The sequence below is a fragment of the Equus quagga genome, chromosome 8, assembly GCF_021613505.1.
Source record: "Equus quagga isolate Etosha38 chromosome 8, UCLA_HA_Equagga_1.0, whole genome shotgun sequence".
NCBI classification, from domain to species: domain Eukaryota; kingdom Metazoa; phylum Chordata; class Mammalia; order Perissodactyla; family Equidae; genus Equus; species Equus quagga.
Genome location: NC_060274.1, coordinates 26,519,790 through 26,539,897, shown reverse-complemented (window position 1 = coordinate 26,539,897; position 20,108 = coordinate 26,519,790). Strand labels below are relative to the sequence as shown.

The window sequence follows — 20,108 nt, the reverse complement described above, 5'->3', positions numbered from 1 at the left end:
GTTAAATGCAGTGTGTATTTTGTATATGTTCTTACTAAGCATTTTTTAAAAATAAACAAAGATATTGTAATTGCTACTGGGAATGTTAAATTATATTAATTCCAAATAATGACTCTAGATTTAATTAATTAGTGTAAATTGTATAAAGTTTTGTAGAATAAAAATAAACTAAAATTAACATTTTTGGCTATTTAGGAAGCTTATTACAAATGTCAACAAATTATTTTCTTGAATGATGATACCAAGTTTAAGTAAAGGATAAATGATTTTGGGGAAATTAAAAGTTTCAATTTAATTACAGAAAGTGAATTTGTGCCTAACTGTGAATGGCATAGGTTCTCTAGATTAAATCTTAGTTTCTGGAATTATCAAGTAACATATTGAAAGATGTTTTTAAAATGTTTGCATGTACTTTTCGGTTCTTCCCCACGTGGTTTAACGTTAGTAATGTCTTTTGCATCTGAAAGAAACATAGCTTTTAATATTGGTTCATAAAATCACTAAAATGAAATTTAAAAAATTTTTATTATGTAGAGAGTTTAATGGTCCATTGAATTTTATGACAGAAAAAAATATGTACAAATTTTTTCATTTACCAGAACAATAAATCATCAAACAATCATCAGATAGCAGGTTAGCCTGGGGGGCGTCTCATAATTGAACTGAAGAAGTACTTGGACAGAGTACACTGAAAAATTTGCAATTTACCTTGGAAGGTATAGTGGCCACCCTTATTTTTTATGATAATGTTGGCCATGTTTACTCAAATACGTCTGAATCTTGTGGGTTTTTCTTCCCAAAGAAACTAATTCTGTGGTTATTTTCTAATTTAATCGCAAGGTGTGTTAGTTCACCGGCCCAAGTCATGGCTAAAAGTTTCAAGCAGCATTGTGCTAACCTTGTAGCTACCTTCCCTTTTGCATGATATTCTTAGTTCTTGAACATAGAAAGAATACCTTATCTCATCAGATTTTACTGTAATCTATGTGTTTTGTAAACTATATACATTTATTTGACATTTGCAAGCGTGATGTCTAATACACCCATTTTAGAGAAAATTGAGCCACAGAGAAACTGTAATAGTAAGACCCAGAAATTAACCTAAATTACCTGACTTCAAAGTCCAGACTCTTAACCATTGCAAATCATACCCTCACTGTTTATAGTAGAATTGGGGTGAAAAAAAAAAGATAGCATTTCCATTTAGGATTCAAAGATCAAGAATGGCTCTAGATAATCCTTTTTAAAACCCACGTGACTCTAATAAAATGATTTCAAACCTGCAGTAATCCATGTAATCAGATACTCCGAAAAGTACTCCAAATGATAGGCTTGTTTCTAGAAGGATCCTTAGTATAATATGTGAAGTCCAGTATACTTATTGTCTTAATTTCTTAAGACTACCATCAAAGCAAGTTTCAAATTGTAATATTTGAAAAGCGTAATTTAGTGAAGTGTACTATTGTTTTATATTACAGATGTCTGTAAATTTTTTTCTGTTATGTATTTTTACCTCCATATATTCTGGTAGGATGGAAATCCACATATAAATTAAAAGGATTGTGGTAACTTCAACAAGAAAAGATGTTAGATATCTCCTAGTCTAGTCATTTAGAAATTTTCTACAGAGCCCTCGGTTTCTGCGGGGATGACTCAGAACTCAAGTGAGGTGTGACTGGGTGAGGAAAGGCTGCATTTCCTGCCCCCTTTTACCAAAATAGCTTTTCGTTTCACTGTATTCATATATTGGGATTTCACGTGATTTAATTTGAAACGAGAATTTTCTCTCTGAACAGAAGTTTATGAAGTACTGGTCTACTGACCTTCTATTTCCACATGATGAAATATAACTGGGTTTAAATGATTTATTTACACCCATTTCAACCAGCTTGAATTCAAACGCACATCTTTCTCATGTCTAGGGAATCATGACTTCATGAACACATCTAGATATGGTGTGGGGTAGGAGTGTGAAAAGGACTTTAATTAATTTTGAACACTGACTTTCAGTGTTCATATCTAGCCTGTTATTGGATTAATCACCTGCTAAATCTCCAAAAATTGGTTTTGTGGGCAGATAGAGATTTATTAGGTAAGGAAGACTGTGTCTCAAAAGAACAGTGTGTGTGCAGTGGAAAACAGAAGTGTGTGGTCTGGTTTTCTAGTCTGAGGAGGAGTGGAAGGCCGGCTAATGGAGAGAATAGGAAATCTGAGGTCCTCGCTCACGAGTGAGACGTGTCACCCAGGTCCTGGCTCCAGTCCACGGCTTAAGGACTCTCATGGTCTGGCGCTTCTTCCAGACCTGTGGTTCACATCCCCCGGAATGTTGCCCCGGGGCCAGGCCTTTTCTGGGTGGAGTTTTCCTGGTAACACAGCTTTATCCACACACAGGAATCGTTGCAGATTCTCTGGAAATTGTGTCTCATTTTCTGACCTATTTATCAGAGCTCAGTCTCTGTTTCTACGACCAGATTTCCGATACCATGGAAAGGCATAACGCTCAGAAGTTCGTTCTAGAAGCACTCCATTAATTTGAGAGCAGAAAAAGAAAAATTCTGTTCTTCCTTCTTTCAAAGATAGCCCAAGGGAATGTGATACACTCACAGATTCTACAAAAGGAATAGGATTTATAATCTATAAACTGAAAGGATACCATTGATCGCCATATAGACTTAAGAAAGTTGTATGTTTTTATTAGATTCATGATGTCCTATAAACAAAAGTGGAGTGTGACATTGGGGATTTCCCATCCCAATTTTTAAATGGGTTTGAAAGACATAGATTTCTGCAGAGATCCTCCCAGAGTTCCCTAAAGTGGGACAGGAGTGTCACATGGGAGTGGAGAAACCAAGTCAGGAAGCAGGATCTCTGGGTCCCCACCACAGCTGCCATCACAGTCGCTCTGCCTGTTGGGCTTCCGTGTAGGAATCTGAGAGAAGAACCAAGTCAGCTGTTTCAACTAAAAACTGCTGACCTCATCTTAGCACCTTACTTTACACATGAGGAAATCGATGGATAGAGAGATTAAGCAGCTTCTCCGTGGTCACCTGGCAAGAGAGCAGCAAATCAGTTTCTGGTTTAATCTGCTGATCTCAATTATACCGGGTTGGTTCCCCGTATTTTGAGGGCTGCCTTAAGTATAACTTGCAAATGAGAATTGGGGGATAGTGTACGAAATGGGTGTTCAGCAAATTATTGCTTGATAAGCTACCCTGACTATGATTATTTGTTCACAGTATACAGAACACCAAGATGATATTCTCTACTTGGCAATTATTATGGTTGTTTAAAAGATTATGTTTAGAGAAAATTGTAAGGCACTATACCATTATGCTTTGCAAAGGAAATTGTGCTTGATAATATCTAAACCTTATATCAGCCTTAAATACCTTGTTCCATTGCATCAGGACAACCCTGGCCAGAGGGCATGGAAGCTCCTCCACACTCCGCCCCAAGCAGTTAACAAAAAGCCAACCTAACTTGCTCAGTGAGACCTAAAATAACACAGGGAAAATAAATCACTTGTTAAGCTAATGTGTTTTTCATTTACGTTGGAAAAAACGTGATGTTAATGACTATTCAAGCTTCTTGGCCACCAGCACCTCAGTGTGAATGAGTTGGTTGCATCCTGATTTAAGTGGAAGCACCCTAGGTATAAGGCATATGTAAAAGGGAATCCCAAAGGGTAAGAAAGAGTAAAAATAAATTACCATAAAAAATTTTGTAATTTATCTTTCTCCATTTTGGGGAAAAGTCTTATTTATTTCCTTACCATAATTTTCTTAGCTATGCAACTAATACATTTGGAAAACTAAATGGTTCCTCAAGTGGAAATAAATACCAAAAAAATCCTAAGAGTGGTACTTCTGTTACAGCAGGGCTATGGAGGGAAAATCTGAGACCATAACCAAGTACCATGTTTATTATTACTCTTACAGTGTTCACAAAAATGCTCTGTGGGTGCCTGTTTTTTGTCTGCAGCCTCCATTCTGGGGGCATTTACGTTTTCTTTGGTCACGAACATTTTCAAGTGGGAATGTGGATGAAAATAATCCATAACCAATCTATAAATGAAAATTTGGGTGAGTTTATTCTGAGCTTAAATCTGAGGATTATAACCCCGGAGAGTCTTTCCACAAAGGAACAGAGCACTCCAAAGAAGTGGGGTACACAGGGTGGTTATATACCCTCAAAGAGGGTGTTTCACATATGATTGAAATGTCCCTTTTACAATAGTCACGAGGCTGCTCTGTCAGCACAGCGATTGATGGAAACAGCAGATAGGTCTGCTGTCTCAGTGAGCGCTGCGGGGTGGCAGGTGTGTTGCCTCGGGCTGGGCCATCACAGATGAGCGCTGCAATCAGTTCCCAGACTAAAGAAAGATGCTTAATCTTTAAGGAGATGCCAACATTGGGAGGGGGAGAGAAGTTGCACCTTTATCTCAAGGGCCTTTGTTCTTGCCATAGGGAATCTCTAAAGCAGATATACAATGCATGCTCAACGGCCTTGGTCAGGCCCTTTTGGAAAGACAAGGTCAGACCAAATTAGGTTTACACAAAATGGCTTCCTCATATACTCCAATATATCCTATTAATTGCCATTTTTATTTGTCAGGAATATTTGTTTATAATCTACAAAGCATATTCTGACTGTTTATCAATGGCAAGTCAACCCTATTTAAAGAAAAGGCAGCTGCAACCAAAATAACTCAAATGAATGTGTTTTCAAACGTTTGTCAGAAGTAATAAATTCTCATTAATTCTGTTACAACAGGATCCACTTATTCCACAAATCGTTTTCTTCCAATCTTTAGGAAATAACCACATATTGTATAAAGATATCAAAAGTAAGATTGACAAGGTTGTAAACTATCATAATCTCAATAAAAATTTAAAAAAACATAAGATTGACTAGGTGAAATACATACTAGCACAGACTACTTGACTTTTACAGAATTGGCATGAATCAATTGCCCATGACAAAATGAACAATATTGCAGTTGAATTTGTAAAGAAAAAAAAAATATTTGAGGCTAGTAAGAAAGCAATGCCTACCAAACAAAGCATTCTCTACAATATATATTTTCTTCAAATTCTTTGTACCTATCCAAAAGTCAATTATTAACAATGAAATTGAAAGTGAAGGACACTTCTTCAAAATATTTGTTCTCAACAGTGTTTATAAGAAACAATTCGAGCGTGAGCTCAGCATTCATGAAAATGGGATTTTCTTTTAATCCTGATTATAATTTTGGTGATATTAGAGAGTATTCTAGTATTAATTTTCTGACAGTATTTTTCCCCAAATTTACCCGTGCTTTTTTGTCTTAACAGATAGCTTACAAATGATTAGAAAAATTGATTCTTCCTGAGACTCATCAGCTCCTTTCCTGTAAAATCGACATCTTGCTGTCAATTTGTGAAGAAGGTAAAGAAAACATGGGTCACCATTCTCACCTGGCATTTAGACGTAGGAGGCCTCAGGCACCCACATTCAGCTTGCAGGAGAGTTCCAGGGAGCCTGTGGATGGCTGTGGTGGGGGGTGAAGGCAGCTGAAAGGCTGAAGATGCAGCTCAGTGTCCCTGGCTAAGGGAAGGTGGATGAGGGTGGCAGTGCAGGGAGTGTGTGCTCCTTAGATAGGGTTTTGTGCTACACTTCAGTGGCCAGGGGTTCATGTGTTTGGATCCCAGGCGGGGACCTGCATACTGCTCATCAAGGCATGCTGTGGTGGCATCCCACATACAAAATAGAGGAAGATGGGCACAGAGGTTAGCTCAGGGCCAGTTTTCCTCAAGCAAAAAGAGGAAAATTGGCAACAGATGGTAGCTCAGGGCCAATCTTCCTCACCAAAAAAGAAAGAGAAAAAAAGAAAAGCATTTCTTTATCTGTAGCTGGCAAAATGATGTTTCCACTGCATGTTTTCTTCGCACTTTGATCTTTTTATACTGATATTTAAGCTTCTGTTTTATGATCTTGTTGTAATGATGGAACCAGACCCCTTGGAAACCGCCTTACGCAGATCTGTGAGTCTGAAAGAAGCAGGTGCTATACCTCAGTTTCCCCCGAAGAAGAAGCATGGGCTGTGACAGAAACTGTGGTCTCATCGCAGGCGCCGTCATTGGTGCGGTCCTGGCTGTCTTGGGAGGTATTCTAATGCCAGTTGGGGACATGATTATTCAGAAGACAATTAAAAAGGTACAAATCATCTAACGGATATTTCTTGCCATTCTGATTCATTCCATCTTCTGTCTGTCTTTTGCTTTGAGTGTCTGTATTTCGCGGTAACTGGCAATTTTGTGTCTTCAACACGAAGGTGATTACGAACCACTGTGACTCTACGTCATAGAGAAATATTAAAAGTAGAACGCATATATAACACGAGTGCAGTGCTGTCTTAAGTATAAACATCTAAATTCTGATAGAAGCTGTTTATAGGTTTTCAGGTCGTTAGAAATAATTGCTTCTAATTATGTCCTAAAAGTATGTTGATATGCTTTTCAATGAGAAATAAGTAAGTGAATTTAGGAGGGTACATTTATAAAAGAGGCTGCACTTTGGTTAATATGAATAAAAGTAAAATCATATTTCATATATATCACAAAGATGATTTAATATGGAGGCAAGAATCTTTGGTAAAACTGGTAAATTATTTTTTGTTTGGCAAACTACAACTCTTTAGAAAATATGTAATAATATATGATTTCCTTATAAATACTTGCTATTTATGAAGTTTTATATTTGACCCTTAGACCATACTTTTAGAAATGTTAGGTAAGACATAGCTCAGTATATGTCTTTGCACAAGTTAGAATCCACATCCCACTCGAGTCCCTTCTAATCAGCTTCACACTCACCAACTGTAATTGATAGACAGAGGCAGGACCAGAATAAACGCAGATCTGCTAAAGTCCTAAATCAAGGGATGGCAAATTCAAATGGCTTCGGGAGTTTGAAGATAGGATTTAAAATAAGAAAAAAAGTGAAGCTGCCAAGAACAAGATGAAATGAAGTGCAGGAACTATTGTGAATTTGAGCGTGTGCCCTGCCTGGAGGCATGTATGTTTAGGTTTTTAAACATAATCTTGGCCAAATAAAACATATCTGAGTGAAGGCCTCAGCTCTCAGCCTGGCTGGAGGTCAGTAATCTAGACAGAGGGTTAATAAGCATAGGGCACAGTGCAGAACAAGAAATGAATCAGGAAATGGGCTAACCCTACCTACCAATTCATACTGGAATTTCTGTTAACCCCAAGACCTTTCTCTCTCTCGTCCATTCATCCGTGTTTCACGTCTTGCTCTTACTAAGAACATAGAGTTACCATTTTATTTCACTGAGACATTGACTTAATTGACAAATTAATATGAAGACAATTTCAAATCTAGTTACTGGTGACAAACAGGTACTATTTTCTGAAGTTTCTTTCTTTAGCTAAAAATGCTAAAGACTTTAAAGTTAAAAGAAATCATCTCACTGTACCCTTATGGCTGTTGTCTTACTATAAAAGATGGGACAATGGACATTTTTAAGGTGGTAGTTCCTATACTTGCATGCCACATTTGCTCAATAATATAGTCATTTCTATCTTTTCTATTGCTAACAGACTGAGATCTTAAACTGCATACATTTAGCTGAAAAAAATACTATAAATTGCCCCTCCCCTTGCCTTGGGATTCCCAGTTTTCTTGACAATAGTTTTCATAGAGTCCATGAGAGAGACAAGTGATGGTGAGGGAGTCTATCCAACAGTGTGAGATGGAGTTGCCATTGCCCCAACACCCTCCCTGCTCTTACCGGGGCTTCTCTTCTGGATCTTCTGCGGAGAGAGAACAGGGTCAGTGTCTGTGCTAACACAAGGATTATAACTTCGCTTTTGTAAAAATCTCCCAATAGAAAAGCCACAATAATCTCCCAGTGTGCAGCATTCTAGCGTGAGACTATTTTTTCTGACGCATAATTGATGATCAGTAGCTGAGTATCCATCATGTATTTTCTTCTTCTTCTTCATTCAACAATGTTAGTCCATATAGACTCTGTTACGTGGCATGTGAGGTCATAGCATCTATTTTAAGTTGTTGAATATTTATCCCAAAGCTCATGGTAGTTAATCATGAGAAAATAAGAGTTTTGAGACATTAAAATTTGCTATTGTATAACCGCTAAGAGAGAGTAAAACGAATTTTATCTCGACAAGTGTAAGATTTAAATGGGGAATAGTAAAAAAATGGACCTGTGAGACTCTAGAATTCACTTCCAGGGTGTATAGTATGGAAAAATAAGTGCGATTTAGACAAATAAATCTCTCGGAGTGTTCAGTAACTTTAGGAAGAAGGTGGAACTTGAGTTGGATTTTGAAGAAGTGTGGAATTTTGAAGGTCCAAAGAGGACTTTATGAACGGTGTGGAAGGATGGATTAACAGGGTAGAAAAAGTCGTGGGAATGAAACTAAACGCTGTGAAGAGGGCAGGAAGAATACAGAGATTGTGCCAAAAATATGGGATTAACAGGAGAGATGATTAGAAAAGCAACATCGGGTCAGATTGAGGAAGCTTTGCACATCAGGCGGAAGACTATTTAATGACGTGCTAGGCAGTCGTAATTGGTGCATGCTTTTCAGTAGGCGTAAGACTCACCAAAACCTGCATTTGGAGATTAATATTATCAAATGGCTGGCAGTTATTCAGTGTTGCTAAGCTCTTCATATATACTCATTCATTTAACCTTCACAGCTATCTATGAGAAGGCACTGTAATGTTACCCACAAAAGTCACGAGACGTTAAATCACCTGGCCCACTCACCTAGCCAAAGGGAGGAGGAGTGAGTTTGCACACCCAGGCCATCTGAGGGCAGACTAGATGACAGTCTTGTACACTCTGCTTCTACAAAAGGAAGGTTGGAAAGCAAGGAGACCGAATATAGGAAAACAAGGAAAAACCATGTAGGACATGACTACTCTCAAGGAGAGCTCTAGACTCTCTTCTAGAAAGATCTTTGCACAGTCTGTACATTGTATAACACAAAGGCTCTGGTCTCGTGTGGCAGAGTGCACAGAGAGAACCGATGGATGAGGGGCGCTAGGGCCGTTTGGATAGCGGGACTAAATTAGGAGAGAGCGGAGTAAAAAGAACGGGCTGCAGGACATCCAGCTGAGTTATTGATAGACGTGTACACCTTCAGAGAATAAAAGAGGTTTTACAGGTTTGATATGATCACCAGTGTATATTTCAAAGGTCCTCACTCAGGTAGATGTGATCATCCCAATTTGCTATAAGTCAATTAAATGAAGAAAAGAATCTTCCATGAGTTTTAATGGTTTCAAACAAAAACTGCACAGTTCTAAAACTAAATGGTAGACTTGCCTTCTAGAGGGTCTGAATGGAGAGACAAAAGAGTAGAGCGATTACTACCGGATCTGTGCAGAATTCAGACAAAAACAGAAGACGGAGAGAAGTGATTTCATATGAAGAATAAAAACAGAAGAGTATAATTTTTTGGACGTTAATAGAAAGCTAGCACTCCGGGAAGGAGAATAAAATGTTTTCCAGAAGATGAAAATCAAGGAAATAATGGTTAGAGCATGGTCACTAATGATTTTGAAAGGATAATTTCAGTAGGGTAGAGGCATAAGGGGGGATGAAATAAAGAAATAGGGTGTTTTCCCTTGTTATTTTTGAAATCGGGGTTATCTGTGCAATCTTTTACAAAAATAGACTCTGGAAGAAGGAGGAGGTAAAAAAACGGAAACTTGAGGGAAAAATGAGTTCCAAAAACTATTAAAGGATAGTTACTCTCTATCCCAGCTACTAAGCCTGAATTTGCTCTGAGATTTCGATCCAGACATGTTGATCTTGTCAATTTTAGTAATATAAAGATGCTAGGACTTTTTTTCTATAAGACTGTTTCTCCTTTCTCTAGTTTACACAACTATTTTTAAAGTGAGATTGGTATATGTATCTGTTTGGCATGTAGTCAGAGTCAAATCTCTGAATTACTTGTAAACCCAGGGAGCCAAGTGTCATACCCCGGCCTCAGGAGCACTGACGTTAATGCTGGTATTTTACAAATATGGATAAGTTTTAGAACTGTGCAGTTTTTGTTTGAAACCATTAAAACTCATGGAAGATTCTTTTCTTCATTTAATTGACTTATAGCAAATTGGGAAAGTTATTGCCCATATACAGCACCATTAAAAAAGAAGAAGAATTAAAGTGCTTAATCAGAAAAGGCCAGAAAATCATCTCATCTTATCTCATTAATAAAGTGCAGACTTGAAACTCAATGATACCTTCCAGTTCTAAAAAATGGCACCCTGATGCCAGCTCTTGAAATGGTCTAAAATAGGCCAGAAATTTTACTTTGAATATATATATATATATATATATTTGAATATATATATATATATTTGTACTCTTTATTTCCAAGGGATGTTTCTAGGGAATTCATGCTTTTTATGGTTCATAGCTGAAAATTTTCTCACAAATATTTTTAAATGATTCCTAATAGTTTTGCGTGGAGCCAGTGGGTTCATGCGATCTTGCTGGGTAAGACTAAAAGTCGACAGCATGGGCAGCACGGATGTGGATGTAGAGACTATCAAAGCACTTTGGGAAAAGGTCAGGCTCCTGCCACCATTTACAAAAGATAATTAATCACTTGACATTGTTAACATCACTTGATAAATGTTTAGTGAATATTGTGTAACACCGTAATTTAAAATAAATGTTAATTTAATTTCCCTATGATATTAACTATAGAATGCCAAGAAGGGAAATAAAGTTTTCTCTTTTTTTCCTATTAAAGGCTAATGTTTGATTTTGCCATCATTCAATTATACCATCATTTCCTTTCCCCACTCTTGAAAAAAATGCTCCTTTAGCAGCCTCTGAGAAATGCTATCAGATAAAATAAATAAATCGAAATAATAATTTATGTTTATTAAAATGACTAGACTTTTGAATCAACAGTCCACATTTTAATAATATAAATTAATTTATACTTATATTAATTTCATAATATCCACTTATAGTATTTTCAGATATGGTAAAATAATTTATACGTTTTTATAATATCTAAAAAGCTCAAAAAGAAATGCCTAGAGTGTTAGTCATTAAAGCTGGTAGAATTTGTTTTAAATTTAATGACAATAGATGAGAACTCGAAACAGGCCAAAACAAATTTTAGATTAAAATAGCAGTTTTAAAATAAATTATGTTAACTCCAATAATAAAATCACTTAAAAACAGTATTTCAAGAACTAGCAGGTAAGCATGTCTCATTTTCTTCCTCCACCTTAATTTAAAACCAACATGGTTTACTTTTCATGCCACAGATAGATCTCCCATCTTAGGTTTTACAATAATTATCTGAGGCTAGTTTCCTGAATGTCAGAAACATATAAAATTCAATCGGTTTCACCAAGTTCAATTCACTATTTTAATTGATGACTTGATGATCTGAGTCCAAAGCCACTCTTCGACTCTCAGCACAGCTGTCACCAGTGCCCTCGTGCACTCTCCTTCTCGGAGTGCACACGCACACACACGCACACCCATGATGCATCCACAGAGGAGGAGTGTTTTTGAACATGGGGAAGTTCCTTGTCACAGGTCCCAAGCAGAACAAACCGTGGGGAGGATGAAGACTCTTTTCAGTATATTTCTGCTTTTTAAGGAAGTTCTGATCTCGCTGGAGAGAGAATAAATATAAAAATGATTAAATAGCAGAAAAAAGTGTCAGTCACAGGATATTACATGACTTATTGCCACATGACTGGTTTAGACAGCAATACTAGGAATGAAGCAGTAACCAGTCTGGGGAGAAAACGGTGTAATTCTCCCTCTAAAGGGTGGATGGGCTTTGTATAATAATAATCGCTAACATTGATTGAATGCTTGCTATGTGCTCACACTGTTCTCAGTGCTCACATTTATCAATCCTTATAACAACCTATGAGGATAAATATTTATTTAAACCACATTTGACTTATTTTGATTCTCAAAAATACTAATTTCATATGGTTCAACCTAATATTATTATTATTATCCCCATTCTACTGATAAGGAAACTGAGGTACAAAGAAATTAAATAACGTTCCCAAGGTTAAATGGTTAGCACATGACCGGACTCAGGATCAAACTCCTAGCACCTAGTTTCATTGATAATGACGTCACTCCAAGCTTTGAGTGAAGAAGCCTCTACACTTGGTCAGGGTGGGGAAGGGTAAGGGAATCCAACTCATAGATTAAAATCTGCCATATATGAGTCTGTTAATACTTTATAGGATCCTTGAGAAATGAGACAATATATTTTCTACATTCATATTCTACATACTCCATGCACAGAAAGACATCAAGCTCATTTGCATAATTACCCTACAGTTGCCACTCATGTTGATGAGGACTATTGTCCTGCAACAGCTATAATGAAATGAGGCTGGGACTAGTTAGAAGGTGTTACTGTCATAGACATACACTTTCAAATTAATGTGGCAAAATAGAAGTTTCAAGGTCACCGGCTTTCAACCCAGCTGGAGACCATGCCATGTGCGAGTCATCAAGTTGGGATCCAGTCGTTACCGACGTCGGGTGGCCTGCATCCTTAAAGTCAGAGACAGACACTGATGTACACATCAGCGAAGGGAGAGGATCTTAAGTTACCTTACATTTTCTGTGCTCATAATTATCAGCTTTGTACTTCAAATTTAGTGAAAGATTTGCAAACTAGACTAGATAGTCCAAATCCAACATAAAATCAAGGCCTTTTAAGTTCACAAAGGACATGAAATTGTTTGCTCCTTTTAAAATTAAAGGAACTTGTACCATATTTAGTCTTGGTACTCAAGGAGTGGCTATACCATATTCTCATACTGCATATGGTAGAAATGCATTCCTATTTTGACTGCTTGTGTGATTTTTCTCTTTGTCTCTGAACAAACCATGGAGCCATGGAAGCTACACAGAATTGGACTGAAAAGATTCAATTTCCCCATTATCTACTACTAAATTGTCCTATAAAATTGAATCAGACACCTGTTTCCTCTAGGACTCATTTCTCCCTGGACGAGGTTAGATGAGCCCAACTCTAACAGGTGATAATTCACTGCATCCATGTCAACTCCTTGTGTTTCAACTTTCAAAGTTTTTAAAGTATCTCCATGTCAGCAAATAAGGCGAGTGATCCACAGCTTTTGGAGGAAAGGCAGGACACACTTACAGTGTCTTTTGATATTAATTGCACACACGTTAAAGGGAAGGAGGTTTTCTGTCTTGCCAAGCGCATTCTAGCACAGTTCCTCTTCAGTTCTGTAAACATTTATTTAATTCTTGTCATTAAGAACTGAAATAAACTATGTGCCTTGAGAAGCACATGTTAAATAACTGGTGTTGTATCAGTTCTTAGGATTCTTATAGCGTGAGAGTAATAATGTGTGTGTGTACATTTGTGTGTGTTTTCCTCTCGTAAAGTCTCTTGAAATGGGTAAGTTAACATAGCTTTCAGTTTCTATACAGATTTCAGCTTCAATACCCTGTCAAACACTTTGCATTTAGAAGAATAGACGTAAGACTTTATCTATATGCAATTTTGTCTTCATATTGGGCTTGTTAGCGTGGAAATAAGACTTTTTAAGAGCAAATTAAAAGCTTTTCAAGGACAGTTGGTGGTAAAAGTAATAGGGTCTGACATTGCTTTAGCAACTCCCGTGTCCCCACGGGAAACGCGTCGCAACAGCAGGGGGTTTTGTAATAGTGTTTTAGCCTGGTGCCCTGCTGCTCTCTAAGGAATTCTCTGCTCTGCATTAAGCAATAAGTAAAGTATCCTGAAGATATGAGGTTTAATTTGACTTCTACCAACTAAGTGCAGAGATGACAGGAAAAAAATAAAGACACTAACAGCATTGTGTAAAAGAGGACACGTCTAAGGGTCAGAGGCAAGAGTTCTCATCAGGAGGCCGCTGCTGTCCGCCGATGTTCCCCTGGGCCCCCGCCTGTTTGCTTTGAGCCTGAGGGCTCGACTCGGTGATGTGATCATGTTCAGCAACCTTTCCTGATCTGTGATTCTGCGAATCGATGCTTCCAGGTGAAGGAAACGTGGGTCCGATTGTCCCTGTGTTCCTGGGTCTCTTTAGGCTCGTTTCTGCGAAGCTCTTTTCTACCCCTTCCCCTGGCACACTGAGGGAGGGGGCGAGGTTGCTATGCTGGGCATTCTTCCCAAAGCACTTCATTGGAAATGCTGCTTCGTTTGTGCCAGTTACTACTCCTCATAGACATCCAGCTCAGAGCGTGGCAGCCGTGGAAAGAATCTGGGAGGGCATCCGTGATAACGCCTTCACTTTACAGACAATGACACTCACCCCGAGGGTTCGGTGACTCACTCAGTCCCATGGCTCCTAGAGCAAGGGGACAGGCTTTTACTGTAGGGTTTCCTCATTCTGTCACTCGTATTGTTTCCACTTGTTTATCTTCACTACAAGGGACATCAACAATTTTTAGCAGATTCCACGAAAGAATCATGGGACGACTTCCTCATTTCATCCTTTTATTTAAAGAGCAGTAGCCTATAATAATGAATTAGACATTGACACTTCCAGGTGAAGGGAATAAATAGGTCAGGTTGTTCCTGTATTCATGGGCCTCTTTAGGCTCCTTTTCTGTGAAATGCTTTTCAAGGAAGTATTCACAAATACTCGGTCAGGGTGAGGTAGGGTAAGGGAACAGCTCATCGATTAAAATCTGCTGTATATGAGTCTGTCTCTTAGTGCTTTATAAGATCCTTGAGAAATGGAACAATATATGTTCTACATTCATACTCTACATACTCCATGCATAGGAAGACATCAAGGGCACTCACATAATTGCCCTAAAGTTGCCCGTCATGTGGACAAGGACTGTCATCCGGCAACAGCAATAATCAAGTGATTTTTGGAAATATGTGCTGTTTTTGTAAATATGTACTATTGGGTTGCTGCTAATATATTGAGAGTTAGGGAAGCCATATTGAGCAGGACTTTGAAGGGAAGAAGCCAAATTTGTGTTTTTCATCCAGAAGTGTTCGTTTACTTAATTAATAAATGTTAAGTGATCATGCCCAACTTTTGAAGAAAACGAAAAACCCTCCAGTACCACTAGATTTTTCTGTTTTGCATCATTAATGCAACTCATGGAGGGCAGAAGAGAAGTTAATGTTCAACCCGATAAGAACTTTTTGGAACGGCTCTGATAAAATTTGCCTAGTAAGTGTGTTACTAGCTGTTGCAATATTGTCATCTGGTCACCCTAAAGCTTGCCAATGGTTGGCCTTAAATCAGCAGACAGCTGCAGTATTACACACTGATTCTCTCTGTGAAAGGTTAAACAAAAGACATCGCAATAATAATTTGTTGAGAACATTTCTGTTGCAAGTGCGTGGCAAGGTTGCGAAGCTTCTCGTGAACAAGGTACTTGAGCTTGGTCCTTTCATTGACTGACCAAAGGTCATAAACTCCCGGAAGTGCTCATATTTACTACAGAGAAATAACCCAAACTTGTTTTCTTCTTCATAGGAAGTTGTCCTTGAAGAAGGTACAATTGCTTTTAAAAATTGGGTTAAAACGGGAACAGAAGTCTACAGACAGTTTTGGATCTTTGATGTGCAAAATCCACAGGAAGTGGCGGTCAACAGCAGCAAAATTAAGCTTATGCAAAGAGGTCCATACACGTACAGGTGAGTGGTCCCCCCAATTAAGTGGCACGCTTTCCGTGACCCTATGTATTTCTAAAAAGGCTTCCAATCAGCAAATTCTATTGTATTGAAATGTACGTACTATTTGCTTGCCAGTGGTATAATTTGAAATATTTTGTTTCTGCCTATATAGAATCCTAATCTAAGGATTTAATGATTATAAGAAATACAGATCTTATTATAAATTTACCAGCATCAAATAATTGCCCTACATTTACGAAGTTACAGGTGTTTCACACTTGTGGCTTATATTCTCAATAACTCTGAAATATGCGTGCTGAATACAAAAAAGAAGTCTATCAGAATTTAAAAACCAGAGAATTTTAAAATCCTAAAATTGAACGGATATGTTGTCAGTGGTTCGCAAACTACGGCTCCTGGGCCAGCAGCATCAGCACCACCTGGGAACTTGGCAGAAATTGCAAATTCTCAGACCACGCCCCAGACCAGATGAATTGGGGACTGTTGGGCTGGACTCAGTCCTGAGTCTTACAAACCCTGTGGGCGATGCCCACACACACTCCATGTGAGAACCAGGGCATTAAACTGACTTTATGTAACTACAGCACCTGTTAGGGATTTCTATTCAAACTAATTTCCAGGTCATTAAGGTGTTTATATTTATTCAGCTGTTTCATTCTTCTATTTTCTCCAGTCCTGAGACTGTCTATGCTACATCTTTATCCTCAAGTCCCTAATAGTTTAATACCCTTCTGAATAGAATCTTTGACAATTAGAACCAGGGGAAGCGATTAACCAGAACTTTTCATTTAAATTTAAAAAGCAGTCCGCAGGGCGTGTGAAGTGATTGGTCCATATTCACACAAACCTGGGAGCTGGTACCTCCTAGTTGTCTGCATACCTTTCCTCTATTTAAATTATAGACCATGTGTCTTTTCCAACTATCAAAGTAAGAAAACGGGAGACGGAGGTGCCGAAAACACTTACTTTACCCAAGGATTTGGAATATATTCATGATATCCATATGGGAAAAAAGCCAGTCCTGCTGTGTTGTTTGTTATACAAACGTGAGACTTTCCCTTGAGGATAACGACACCTAGTTATACGCTGTCATCAATTCTTATCACAAAAATTCATATTTGTAATGATTTCTTATAATTCGTAGTCTTACTCTCTTGTCTGTTTTAGATGGTCTATAATTCTATAATTTCTTTCCTCTCCACGCATTGATATGTTTCTAGATTGACAACTCACACTCGAAATATAACAAAATTATGGCGGTGATGGGGGTTTTCCTGCTGCCATCGTGCGTGATCTGAAAGCTGCAGGGGACCTTGGGGCCTTCTCTGTCCCAGCAAAGGTCCCCGGTCTCCCATCTCAATGCACATGTGACTACCCACACCTCTGTCACGGAAGACTTGGTCTTCATTGTTACAAGAAATATCTTACCCTGGGAAATATTTTTATTTTTTCCTGTTCTTATGGTTCTTATGTTATTATCAAAAGCCTGTAGGAATATGTTGTCCCCCCAAAATGCTATAGCTCTGATGTGCACCTGTGAAAATCTAGAATTCACGGGACCTGATGAGACCCTAAGCAGAATTGTTTAAAAATTCCTAACCCTGAGTGAACTGAATACATGCGAGGAAAGAGAAGAGCAGTTAGAATTTTAGAACTTAGCATGTTTTCTGTTTAACGCTTTGTTTGTTTGGGGGAGTTTATTTATTTTACTTTTAAGGATATTTCTCGGGATATGGGGAAACCTTAACATAACATTGAATCTAGTCCTAGTCTTTCTCCGATGGGTGACAGCAAACATGCGTTTTATTCTTAGAGGCTTTTAGACCAAAGCGGGGTGGATTAGATCTATTTGATTGACTTGGAGAGGCAATGAGGGGAGGATTGGAGAGGAGAAGTTGGATGTGCAGCTGAAGCTTATAAATGATAAACTCCTGTTTATAGAACAGCGTGAACAGGGTTTCTGATTACCTAGAAAACCCGTTGTCTCACAGTGTCTCCCAAAGGGAGTCGTCAGTGTCTGCTCGGAAGGCTTCAATCATGAGAAACCGATCACCTTTCAGAAAAAGTTAATAGTTTGAGAGTCTTCCGTGTGTTGAGGTGACGCTGGCTCCCCGTGAATTACACCCTGAGTCCAGTTGACACTGGCAGCGTGGGGGACGTCTCTCCTCGAACAGAATCTCAGGCTCATTTGGCTGATGTTAACGTGTGTTCCATGCAACTCTGATTGATGAGGTCTGACACGGGTCAAAGCATGATGTTGCCTGGATTGAGATCTTAATTCTATATGTTATGTCTGCACCACCTCTGTGAAGACTCAGTAACGCCTTCAGAATATCCTCAGGTCTAACATAAATCTTTGCTTTTTTTAAATTTACTTTGCTTTGGCAGGAGTACAGAGAAAGCAATCTTGCGAAAAATCTGAGGCAGATTCCTCCCTTTGACCTTATTAATCAACACTTTCCAAAACCTGCATACGTTCTGATTTTTAAACAAAACCCGAGCGATTATGCTGTCTTTTTAAAAGTACATTCTAAACACAGTCCTCAGTTTAAAAGGTTTTTCTCTTAGGGAGTGCCATCTACTGGTAAAATGTTGTGAGTACAATTTAAGTAAGCTCTAGAATTTGGGTCACAATTATTTTGCTATTATTTCAATAGCTATACATATACATAAGTGTTCCTGAAAATTAAAGTATTCAATTTTAAATGTTAATAACATGGAATCTAATTTTAGAATACAATTATCTAAGAGAAATAGTAATTGACTAGTAACACACTGTCCTGGGGGCTGTTTCAGACTTTTCTGTTCCTTGTGCGTCTACAGTACTCCAAGAAGAGTAAATCATAACATTTCAATAAAATTATTTGAAAAACAAAATATCTTTCTAGCTGACTGTGAATGTTCTTTTAGAAGAATGTGAGCTATTAGTTTATTCATTCAGAAAACAGTTATAGAGAACTCTCCACATACGAGGCTGGACTTGGGGTATAAAACCCTCTGAATCCTCTCCTACGAGAATTTACATTTTGCGACATCCTTGTGAAATGTGCGTGTGTGTTTTTTTCCCTTTCAGTCCCATTTTTTTCGGTCTTTACCTTAGTTTTCACTTCACACAGCAGTCAGTCAACTATGTGGTCGTGCAATGAGCGGTGTACATCTCATTTCATCTCTGTGAATATTTCCTTCTCAAAAAAGCCTTTTCTCCATAATCGTCACCCTTCACCACATTCCTAAACAGTCATTTGGTGTTTTTACAGCGTAGGGGTGTCAGAGCCAGGAGCTCAGACCCAATAAGTGTTCAACACACAGGGGGCAGGGCGATGGGCAGTCGGTCTGTAAACCAGGAATCGTATTCCATTCGTTATCTTTAATTCTCCATAAAATACTGGAAAATGTGGAAAAGCCGTGGCTGGATAGGCTATGTCCTGTGAGCATCCTTTCTGATATAAGAAAATGGGCTCTTAATGTTCTCCTGCTTAACTCTCTGTCTGCCCCTCGCCCTCAGGACGAGGCACACACCTGGGTGTGGAATGCGACCCTTTGTGTTTGAGACCTGGCTCCCTGCCGTGGCTTCCCTTCCCATGGTGCTCCTTACTCTCACTCTGCAGTCTGACTATCTGCCTTCCTGAACATACGCCTTGTTGTTTGGATGTCTACTTTCCACCTATTCCTCCTAACTAGACTTCCATTTGTCATTCACACCACTTAGGTGGAATCGCCACCAAAATGGGTCTTGACCCTTCCCCCGACCATGACCACCCCAAGCCTGGGTTGACACCTGCTCTGTGTCCCCCTCGGGCTCTGTGTGAACTCCCACAATGACAGATACGACTTCTCCCCTGAGATGCAAACTTAAGACCCACATCTCTAATTTGCTAGAGGCCAGGCACTGGCTTATTTGTCATTTTAACCCAATTGTTTAGCATAATTTCTGACATGTTCTATTTACTCACAAATTATTTGTTGCATGAATGAATGGCGTTTGAGACCCAATGTTCACTTGAAACAATTATTTTGATTTTATTTACTTCTGTTTTGCAGAGTTCGTTATCTAGCCAAGGAAAACATAACCCACGACTCTGAGAACCACACCGTCTCCTTCGTACAGCCCCATGGTGCTATCTTTGAACCTTCACTCTCCGTTGGAACAGAGAATGACACGTTCACTGTTCTCAATCTGGCTGTAGCGGTGAGTAGAAAAACCACAAAATTATTTGTCTTGAAATACTCTAAAATCTGCTATAATTAATCTCCTGATTAGAACTATCATTAAATACTTATTTTGTCATTTTCATAAAAATGTGTTCCTATGTTATTATTTTAAGTGGAACTATGGTCATTTGGAAAGATGACAAAATCGTATAAAAACCAACTGAATTAGAAGACCAGTTAAAGTGCATCCTAAAAAAA

General features: G+C 38.4%; 1 protein-coding gene across 6 annotated transcripts in view; it reads left to right on the top strand.

Annotated features, from left to right (window-relative positions):
* Positions 1–20,108, top strand: part of CD36 (CD36 molecule) — a 69,055-nt gene that overhangs the window by 34,047 nt on the left and 14,900 nt on the right. For all 6 annotated transcript variants that reach the window (XM_046669382.1, XM_046669381.1, XM_046669385.1 and 3 more), the window contains exons 2-5: positions 5,334–5,427; positions 5,995–6,195; positions 15,538–15,698; positions 19,740–19,887. In XM_046669382.1, the coding sequence (XP_046525338.1) occupies positions 6,076–6,195; positions 15,538–15,698; positions 19,740–19,887 (429 nt within the window). In that variant the 5' untranslated portion in view covers positions 5,334–5,427; positions 5,995–6,075. The remainder of the gene's footprint in view (positions 1–5,333; positions 5,428–5,994; positions 6,196–15,537; positions 15,699–19,739; positions 19,888–20,108) is intronic.